This window comes from Scomber scombrus, chromosome 3 (genome assembly GCF_963691925.1).
Source record: "Scomber scombrus chromosome 3, fScoSco1.1, whole genome shotgun sequence".
In the NCBI taxonomy this organism is placed as follows: Eukaryota; Metazoa; Chordata; class Actinopteri; order Scombriformes; family Scombridae; genus Scomber; species Scomber scombrus.
In genome coordinates this window covers 5,037,927-5,049,294 of record NC_084972.1, presented here as the reverse complement: position 1 = coordinate 5,049,294, position 11,368 = coordinate 5,037,927, and the positions used below count along the sequence as shown (strand labels likewise).

At 39.7% G+C, this 11,368-nt stretch overlaps 1 protein-coding gene across 1 annotated transcript in view; it reads left to right on the top strand.

Moving 5' to 3' along the window:
* The first annotated feature begins 3,983 nt into the window (after positions 1 to 3,983).
* Positions 3,984 to 11,368, top strand: part of epha8 (eph receptor A8) — a 64,536-nt gene continuing 57,151 nt past the window's right edge. The window contains exons 1-3 of the mRNA XM_062416406.1: positions 3,984 to 4,034; positions 5,511 to 5,654; positions 7,641 to 7,790. Coding sequence (XP_062272390.1) covers positions 3,999 to 4,034; positions 5,511 to 5,654; positions 7,641 to 7,790 — 330 coding nt within the window. The 5' untranslated portion in view covers positions 3,984 to 3,998. The remainder of the gene's footprint in view (positions 4,035 to 5,510; positions 5,655 to 7,640; positions 7,791 to 11,368) is intronic.

The window sequence follows — 11,368 nt, the reverse complement described above, 5'->3', positions numbered from 1 at the left end:
AGCGTGTGTGTATGTGTGTGTGCTGGAGTAGTGAGAGGGGAGGCAGGGCGAGTCTGGGGGTGAGGAGAGGAGTTCCGCGGAGAGCCCTCGCAGTCGTCTTATCCGGGGTTGAGTTCAGCTGGGCGTGGCCCCCAGCTTCTCCGGGGTCGACGCTTTCCCTTTCAATTACTCCTCCGCTCGCCCAAGGATCCCGAGCCCAGGAGGAGAACGGGTAACACCGGGGGGGGGGGAGGGGGGTTAAACACACATACACAAACACACGGGCACGCACACGTCTTCTTTCTTGCTTACATACAAATTGGCTCCGTAAAAAAGAGCGTACAGGAATGATTTGCTCAGAATTTTATTGTGACCAGCGATTCAAGAGAGCAACAGTTTGGGGTGTGATGAATACCAATTTTCAATCCCCTGCTCGCTTTAACCTGTAATCCTCACAACAGCTCATCTGAAGGAGGGAGATTGGGGAGAATTGCTTTTCTCTTGGCGGAGGAGGAGGAAGTTATAGAGTTTGGTGCTGAGTGAGTCACCGGCTCTGTATACATCCACTGAGATATTTCTTTTTTATTATTGCTTTTCTAGGGAGGTGGTGTGTGTGTGTGTGTGTGTGTGTGTGTGTGTGTGTGTGTGTGTGTGTGTGTGGGGGGGGGGGGGGGGGGGGGGGGGGTAAATATACATTTTGGGAGTATACGTTAAGTTTGGAATTATACATCTATTTTGGGAGTATATTTGAAGTTTGGGAATATACTGTAAGTTTGGGAGTATACAATAAGTTTGGGAGTATATATAAAGTTATCCAATCAAATGGGTTTCGGGGACGACCAGCTGCCCCCTCCCACTTCACTGTTATTAGCTTTTGGATGTAGAATCTAGCAGAACAAAATTCCGGGGCTTTAGAGGTGTGTTCCTCAGTATCAACTGGCAAAAATCTTTTACGATTGTCTCCTCCTCCTCCTCCTCCTCCTCTACGACTTCCTCCTTCCTCCATGTAACATCACAACTGAGGGAGGTGTGGGTGGAGGGTTAGGGTAGTCCTCTGCAGCAGCTCCATCTCACCACGCTCTTGAGCTACACTTCTGAGTGGCTCAGTCAAATCTCCGGACACCTCGATCGGATCCCTCTCGCCCACATGTTCCTCAGCCTCTAAAGATCGTGTTTTCTAGGAGTGAACTTTCTAGTGTTCTCCTCAAACACGAGCAGGTTATTAAAGAAAGAGATGTGACAGTATGGCAGGAGCCCCTTAGGGAAAGAACGAGGATCTAATTGGTTGCCTACTTGGTCTGTGCCATGTGGCCAGTGCTATTTACACACTTACATTCACTCAGTTCAGCTTATTCATGTCACACACTGATCTTATTTCAAGAGGAAATACACCGAATGAAAGACCCTCTCTTTAAATTCCCTTCAGTTTGAGTTAAGCTGTTTATGGGAACTTTTGACGCCCTGTGATTGAGTCTCCATGTCACCATGAATAAACCAGTTGACAGAACAACCCCATCCCCTCTTTTACTTATCGTTGCTCGGTTATTTCTAATACAGGAGCACGAAAGGATGATTTTTTTTTCCTATGACATCAAAAAGTACCATATAAACGTGCAACTGGATTTGCGCTGACAATGAGAAGCATGAGTAGCTGTAACATGCTTGAGGTTTAAAGCAGACATCTTTACCACGGAAGATTATAGCAATGCTAACGTAACGTAAGCTCACTGCAAAGTTACTACGTTCTAGCAGGTCTGTCTGAATCAGAATATATTACACAGCGCTTCAAATGAGAAAGTAAGTGAGCTACAGTGTTCTGAATCTTCATCACATTTCATATAGATTAAATGGATTATTTTTTTAATAACTGAGAAACCTTACGTATTGGTTCTGTTTCCAAGGATCTTTGCTTTCATTTTTCACAGTCATTTTGTCATCTTTCAACAATATCACACGTCTCATGACTATTTAATGACACAGAATAGACGTCAATCAATAACTGTGGAAGCTTCTGTCTCTCGCTCTTTCTCTCAAACATAACTTAGACCGATTTTGGTAGCTTAGTCTGTCCCAAAAGTTAACACATAGTCCACCAAAAATATCTGTAGCTAGAAAGAGGTCGGGACCTTTGACCTTTATATTCATCAAACAAGCTCAATAATTATGTTGGTGATGAACAAAATGTATCAAACGCTTGATTGTTACCCTCAGTACCCCCAATAATTAATCAATGTTCCAAACTCTTCTTAATGTTTAGCTTTTTTTCCTTTTTTTAACGCTACTTCTTATTGTGGCAGCTTCTTTGTCTTACTTTTTTTCCCTTTCTTTTTGGCGCCCCTGCTGAGCTTTTGTAATTTGCTTTTGGTCCATTTTCTGCCAGTTGATCATTTCCCCTCATACCCGTTGATACAATCTAACCACAGTGCATTGAGGCCTGCCAACCAATCATCACTTGGCCACCTGTCAGATTAACATATAAAACAGTCAATCATGAGACTTAATTTTCTTGGAAACCACTTTGGGTGGAAACCTCCTACAGTTAACATATTTTGTTTTGGACATACTGGATTTCCAACAGTAAGATAAAGTATCATATCTGTGGAGCCCAACCTAAAAAGATTTTTTTTTAAAGGAACATACATTTTTTCCTCCTATCATGGGGCCCTTTCTATTCAAGGGCCCCAGATCACCCATATGGTAGATCTGGCCATGGTCAAATATATTCACTGTGTGTTTCTGATTTGAACTAACATCTGAAGCCTGACTGATTTATCACAGACCTGACAGATGAGTGACACCTCATTGTGATTTTAAATATTCATGTTTATGAATGAAATGCAAATGAATGCATCATGTAAACGCCTTGTTTACATGGAGCAAAAATAGACTGGTTGTGATGAGAGGAGCTACGATCTGTTCACGGAAATGCGATTATATTCAATTATCTGATTTTTACACAGCAAAGCGTTCCTGTGATTAAAAAAAAAAAAACAACCCTAAATTTAGAATTTAATCTTCCTGTGTGTCCTGCTACATGAAATCCAGGCATTTACTGGGCTCCTCATGTGTAGATAGAAGTGTTTGGGAGTGCTGCTTATATATCTGCTCACAATACACACAGGAGGAAGAGGAGGAAGAGGAGGAGGAGGAGGAACAGGCCTCTTCCTGTGATTGAGTTTACTCCCGGTGCTGGATGTAGTACTACACTGTAGGTGCACTGGAGGTTTTAGCGCACATTAACACATTTAGAAATACCAACACATACCACTTCCTGTTCCTCCTCATAATGCTATTACTGGCCGCCGGCGGCATTCAGTAAACAATGTAAATCTAATTACATACATGAGGGGCATCTCATTAAAGGGAAATGTGTCCCGTCGGAATTGCATTAAGTGAATTCCGACGTGCCGAAATGTGGGGCGCGAGATTGCATGTGTTAACCGTCAGTCGCCACGACGCCTGAGCAGAATACATCAGCATATTTAAAAAGCAGCGGTAATCCCAGTTTAACTGCATTTAAGATGCCTTTAGATTAAAAAAAAACCATGAAGTGAATGAGAAAGGGGATTTTTCAAATTCACCTAAAAAACCCATCTCTGCTGTTTGTCTTTGTGAGCATCACTCCCACACACTCTTACAGATAATGAGGTTTGAAAATCACCGCTGATCATCTGGAAACTTAACACCACCACCACGCTGTTTGTCTTCTGAGAGATTCAAATATAGCATACAATACACCTGCCACACTAGCATGGTTGCCGCTTGTGTGACAGGAGTCATCACATGTTTCATTTGAAGTCAGAGCTAATAATCTCCCGATGTGGTTAGGGAGACGCGCAGGAACCGACGAATCGGTGATCACGTGGGAAATCTAAGAAGGCAGCTTGGATGATTTGCCGCTTATGAATCTGAAAGACGTGTGAAAAAAACATGTGACTGACCCAAGAATGTTCCCCTCTCTCTGTCTTTCTTTCTTTCTTTCTTTCTTTCTTCCTGCCCAGTGGGACGCCATTAACGAGATGGACGAGTACTTCAGTCCTATCCACACATACCAGGTGTGTAACGCTCTCAGTGTACAGAGGGCTTGAATATTTTATTAGGATTTATTATCATAATAACTTCCAGGATCACTTTGATTCCTGCGAAACTGAGATGACTCACTGTGAACGAAGTATGTCTTTAAAACAAACAGTGGATAATTAATTAAAAGTTAATCTTTCATGTCTGTTCAATTAAATGGTATTTCTTAATTTTTTTAATTAATTATACAGATGATGCAACTGTTCCTGTTGAGACTCATTATTTTATAACTTTTTAGGATGAGAATGTGTTGTTATATCAGTACACATGCTAATCTGTAGCTCACTTAAACATGCATTCACACACAGACACACGTTTGTTAAATGCAGTTTTTTTAATGACCACAAATCTAATCTCAATGCTGGGGTCACTATGATGTTCTCTGCCAAACCAGTATAATTATGTCATTGTAAAGATTTTAGAAACACACTAACATTTCTGACCCGCCCCCAGAAAAGTCTTAATATTCTATTTATTCAGTTAACAGCCATAAAACCATGAAGCTGAAACAATAAGTTTATTGACAGAAAATAAATACAATTTTTTTATCATATAAAATCTTTTATGCCAAAAACAGTTTTTTTAAGTTCAAAATATTCATGTTTGCTGGTTTTCTTATTCTTCTGATAAAACATTTAATAACTTTTGATATTTGCTCTGTTAGTTGATTAACTAACAAACTATGTAGCAAACTGTGTAACTAACTACGTAACTATGTAACTAACAACTACGAAACTAGCTAACTAACTATTATTTGAAGACATCAACTTGGACTCTTTAAAACTGTGATGGGCATATTCAACAAATGTTTGACATTTTCAGTTAAATACTTGAGAAAACTAATACCATCAGATAAATCAATAATGAAAATGATCAATAATTTTGGCCATAAGTTATAGATTTATAACTTATATTTACCATCATAAAAAACTCATTGCTGTTTCAAATTCCAGTAAAGTTCTAGTAGGGAGATTGATTAATTCATCACTTAATTGTTTGTAAGCTTAACAGTAGTCAAATTTCAATGTACTAAAAAATAAAACACATGAAAAACAGATGAATCAGACAATCAGACAGTCAGTGTCCTCAGTGGTACACGACAATACAAATGGATGGACAAGGCTTGTAACTTATATATTTCTGTAATACTAAACCAAAGATGCTATGTGAAATGTTCTACCATCAGGAACTGCACTGCATTTGACACAGTGTGCATCGGGTTTAGTTTTATGAGAAGGAACCCTTTATGATTTGCGAGGAAACATATTTCTAACATTCTCAACATTACGATTGCAGATTCATCTTCATGTCAGCTTAGGCTTCCTCACCTGAATACATATTAGCTGTTGTGAAGATCAGGGAACCCACATAGCACATTCAGTGCCTAAAAATGTTTGCTTTTCTTCATAATGTATGTTGCTGTTGATGATTATGACTTTGCTTTAAATTAGGTCTGCAATGTGATGAGCCCCAGCCAGAACAACTGGCTGAGGACGGGCTGGATCCCTCGAGAAGGAGCCAGGAGGATCTACATCGAGGTCAAGTTCACCCTGAGGGACTGCAACAGCATGCCTGGAGTACTGGGCACCTGCAAGGTACCACTCAGATAGACAGGAGAGGGTTAGAGGAAGGAGGGAGGTGGAGTGAAGAGGGAAATGTGTGAGAGAAAGAAACAGAGCTGTAAAACAGACTTTTTAAATGCACAGAATGTAAATTATATTCTGGTATAATATATGGTCAGCATTTTAAAAATCGCATTAGCATTGAAAAACCACAATCTACTTAAACTCTTACACAGGTCAAAGACTCAGGGTGACTGGAAGTACTTCACAACGACCTCTAAACATAATTAAGAAACTACAAATTTAGCTTTAAAGAGGAAGTTCACCCAGACGAATAATCTGGTTTGCAAAATGCTTTGCCTGCACCCTGTGAAGCAGCGATGTACTGTGGTACCATACTACCAAACTATATCACACCTGGGTGTGGTCACAAGTAGAGGGTGACACAAGAGTGGATTTTCACTCCTGTCCCGCTAAAACACTCCTGTCCCGTCCCAATCCTGTGACGGATTTAAAAAAAGATTTTGTCCCGCCCCACTCCCGGAAGAATGACTCCCGTTCCCCTGACGATATCCAGCGCCTTTAATTAGCCCATAATGACCGGTATGCAGGTCACGTCACCAACCATAGCTGACAGGGGAGACAACGGGATAACCAAAAATACAGATAATAGAACTGCACACTGCATTATAACTGTAATAAAAATTAATTTGCAATTGCAATATACATAATAAAGGTTGTAGTATGATTCCTGCTTCCGCCCGGTCCTGTTGATTTTTTTCCCGTCCCGTCTCAATCACATGATCAACAGTGAAATTAACTTCAGTACCGCAGGATTCCTGCAGGAATCCCGTAAAATTGTCGTCCTCTAGTCACAAGTACAACAGGCAACACCCACCAGTGTTGTGGGTGTGTTCAGGGTTTCAAGAGACTTATAGACCCTGTTTACACCAGATATTATTGGCATCTCGGGTGATCCGATCACAAGAGGACATCGCTAAATACAACTATAAACAACTTCCAAGATCCCATCATTCCAACCACTTGCCGAGGTGGTCTTAGATACATTTGACCACATATCTTCTAGCGTAAAAATACTAATGTGCCCTGATGTGTCCCTGGCAAGGTACAGTAAGTATATCATCAATGCAGGACTTGGTGGTTGTTTTGGTAAACAGTTGAGAGAATGGAGAGCAGTATAGATGTACATGGTTGGAGTAATCTGAACAGTTAGAATAGCTCGTTCATAGCTTGTCTATTAGTTTTGAAAACATTTTTATTAGCTTTTAGCTCTTTAGCTCGCACTAAAATCCAATCTGGCACTTTTCTGACATGATAACCATGAGTAAGACCCTTTGACCTTCTAGTGCAGGCATGTCCAAACTACTCCATGAAGGACCGTGTGCCTGGAGCTTTTTGTTCCAACCAAAGAGCACACATGATTCAACCAACCAACTGTCTGAAGACGGAGAACAGTTGATTAAATGAGTCAAGTCTGGTTTGCCCCTGCTTGGTTGGAATGAAAACCTGCAGCCGCCTGGCCAATTGTGGAATAGTTTCGGACATGCCTGTTCTACTGGAAGCGATGTAGACAGTAATGAAATCTGGTGATCAGCTCGAGAAGATTTGAGACAGGTATGAACGCCAGTGTGTCTCGCCTGTCCACTTGTCCAAGACGTATGTTATGATAGGTGTAAACAGGGCCTTACTTTTCAACCTCACAGATTTTCCACCTTTCAAAATGTGGACTTGTGAGGACTTTGACAAACTGCTGACTTTACTTAATGAGAAAAGAGCAACACTACAAAATGATCAGTGTCTCACTCAATACAAATCTTAATGGTCTTGGTTGATCATTGTATTGTTGTATGTTACTCACTAGGTGTGAAAAGCACACTAGATCACCATAGCTTCGATATCAGATTTCCATTTGAACTCATTTTGTAGTTCAGTGAACCCGCAGTACTCCCAGCCTTCACTGTATATTCACATCATATCATGTTTCTGTTTGTTCTCCAGGAGACCTTCAACTTGTACTACTACGAGTCTGACAGAGCAGCGGGCTCGTCTATACGGGAGAACCAGTTCATTAAGATTGACACCATCGCAGCAGACGAGAGCTTCACAGGGGTGGACCTGGGAGTCCGCAGACTGAAACTCAACACTGAGGTATGAGCAGCAGCACTCAACAACAGCATGAACACTGACTGATACAATAGGTAAATGTCAGTCTAACTTCTTTGAATCTTACCTTAGAAACTTTATTCCAATCCTTGGCATGTATACCTACAAGTTGAACACAGGTTAGAAGCATCCACGGCCCTGGAGAGCGTCCTCCGGTCTCGTCACTCAGGCTGTTTTGTGCTCAGTTTTTCAGATCTGTAAAAGCAAACAAACAGCAGGGCTTGGTTGAGTATCAGGGGAAATACTGTGATATTGATAACAGCCTTGAATTGAATCTGGAGAGTGGAACTATACTTTTATTGATACATTACAATGATTCAAAATTTAGGGATTATTATGCATTAGATGCTTGGTTTAGTACCAGATGTGTATTAATCCCTGGGTGAAAATAGTCCCCAACAAATAGTACATGTGGTAACAAAATGGTGGCCACATGAAAAAAAAACCCAAAAAAAACATTGCTCCATGGCACCAAAAATGCTAAAAACGCCACAGTGTTTCATTAATGCAAATACATGTTACATACATTAATGTACATACTGTATGCTGCCCATAGGTCAGTCACAATAATTACAGTATCTACTTATCGTACTATAACCTAATTATCAACATGATCATGTCTATATATGGACTTATCATGTGATACATGGACATGACTTTGATCATTTATTTGACCTCAATATCGCCACACTTCACATTAGCAGCTAAGAGGCTATTCATGTCACATTGGCTAAACAAGTAGTGTCCTCCATTCCTCACTGTGTACGTCCTGAGTGGAGACTGCAGAAGAATTAAAGGTAAATAACTCTGTCACCAACCATAATGACAGTCTGTGTTTTTACACAAGTGTAGCTCCCACTCTCCAATCCCACTGTTATATAATCATTATATCAGTGGTATAAAATGATCTTCAAATGAAAATAATATCCTGTATCGCGATTTTTTCTGAGACGATATATCATCCAACAACGAGATGAGAAAGGATTATCCAATTTTGGACGTTTAATTCAGTTTATGTCAAACTGGATATTCACCGTTGCCTTGTTACACATAGATGAATGGATACTTCTCTTTTCTTATATTACTTTATAAAATAAACCACACAAATATGTACAGTACCAGTCAAAAGTTTGGACACATTTTCTGGTGCTGTGTGTTTTCTTTCCTTCACCAGAAAACCAGAACAGCTGAAACTAGGATGTGTCCATAGCTGGAGAATGTAAGCATGCAGTTCAGCGGGAGTGAAAACGCTTAAGGCAACTCAAATAACAACCGTTGATTCTGATTACACACCATATGTTTCATTTCTGGCATTTACATGAAACAGTGAGAGAAACACCCCTTAAATATCCCAGACAAAAAACACCAATTTCTCATTTCTGCAAAATGAGCTGTCTGATTAGCACACATTGCTGGTGTATCAACAGCTCTGTGTGTCAATCTCACATTAAAAAAATCTCTTCAATACATCAAATCAGCTTGTAAACAAAGCTTCTAATTGAGCTGCGCTGATGATGATTCAACAGTTAGAAGCTGCTAGATGTGTGCTTTCTATTCATCAGTTTAATATTCTATTTCACCTTCCAGGGAAACCGAACATAGAAGAAACTTTTATTTTGTGATATCAAGGAAACGTCATCAAAGAGTGGTTTGTCTGTACTACTTTTGTAACCTTATTAAACAGGTCTGAAAACAGGACAGGTACACAAAATGAATCATAACTATTGTATAAATTACACTTGTATCATTAATTATTACAAATACAGTAGCTGCTGCTGTACTTTGCTGTACTTGTAGCAGCTTTAGTAAGAAAATGCATGACAGTAACCCAGCAAATGAGGGTTTAGTTCTTTAGATGTTGGCTGCGACAATAAGGAGATAATAAAGTAACAATATGTATTCTAACTTGTCATATTCCTCTCATCTGACAGTGTGTCCTGCCACTTTTTCTCATTTAAGTTCAACTGAAGTTTACTATGAACATAATGATGTATACAACATCAGGGCATGCCTGTGGTTAAGTGACTGGGACTCCACCATTACCATTAAATCCAACATTCCACTGTGAACCTTTGTTCTGTGTTAATCCCCCTTGTTTCCTGTCATCTTTCCAGCAGTACTGTCTAATAAAGACATAAAAATGTGTCCAAAGTAATGCAAAACAGACTGTACAGCAAGACAACATGTTTGACAAATAAATACAACCTGCATACACTTATGAACCCCAGGTTTTTTGGATGCAGAGCAGTTGATTAATGACTGCTGCCAAAGCTCAACACCAAACTGCAGTCCAGAGATTCAATTAAGGCTGTATTCACACCGTTCCACCTGTTTTGTTTCAAAAGCCACCATGGCGATCACTCTTTTCTAAGATGAAAAACAAAGTCAACTTAACAAACTCTGTCAAACCTGCAATTTAGAACTTTTGTCTCCCCCTACTGGCAGTTAGAGTATTTACACAAACACTGCCAATGTCATCGCTGCAGACCCCTGACGCATTTTATGTGATCCAGTCCCTACTATAGTGATGTGACATGGTTGGGGAGCACTGAGAACAGTCCACCCTGGTCAACAGTCACAATCCAATCATTGCCAGTTGATGTAAAACATACCTTTACTGGTGCACCACATTTAACTCCTGTATGTGAAATACAGACAGATTTACCTGGCAGTGATGGACTTCATCAGCACTGTGTGAACTCATTTGAATATAATGGACGTTCATTTATGTAAAAGTCCCACACTCCAGCTTTAAGTTGCATTAATTCTTCTTAACACTAAGTAGTTAAAATACACAAACATTCATAACTAAAACATATCTATATCCATATGTTTCATGTTAAAAGTGTTTACATATTGGGTACAACACTTGACTAAATTTGTCTCCTCTTTGGCTGACTCTCTAAAGTGACTTTAGATAGCAGTCTACAATTCAACACTCAATTGGTCAAATTCATACTTACCTAATTTGTACAAAGTGTCCGTTCTGTAAATACATTTGTAAAGTCACCACCGGTGTTAAACATAATAAAGTCAGTGAGTAGCTTCACTTCTTAAAGTAACATTAAATTACTCAAATTTGCAAGTACAGTTGCTGTATACTTTAAGACAGCGGTTTCCTTTTTGCCGTTTGAGCCCTCAAAATGAGGCAATGTGTACTCGGGATACCCGTCACTCATGATCACTCAGGAGCAGTTCCACCACTCATTCCCACCCCTCCCACCACACAAGTTATTACATTTACAGTTACATTTAGTTTTTTTAGAGGTCAGAAAAGATTGAATTACAGACTTTTATATATATATATGTATATCTTGAGTATATAATGTGTAGAGATAAAATAATATTATCTTCTGGTACTTTTGGGGGGTGTATAAATATATTCTGTGTACCAGAACTATGTTTTGTCATCTGTCTTGTTCTGTTAATTGTCTCATAACCTCTTACATTTACTCAATGACCCTTTCAAAGTGTTCCAACCCCAGGTTAACAGCCTCTGCGTGAGACACTCTTTTCCTGAAACTGGGCTCCAATTCAAATGCCATTCATGACAAAATAATGAC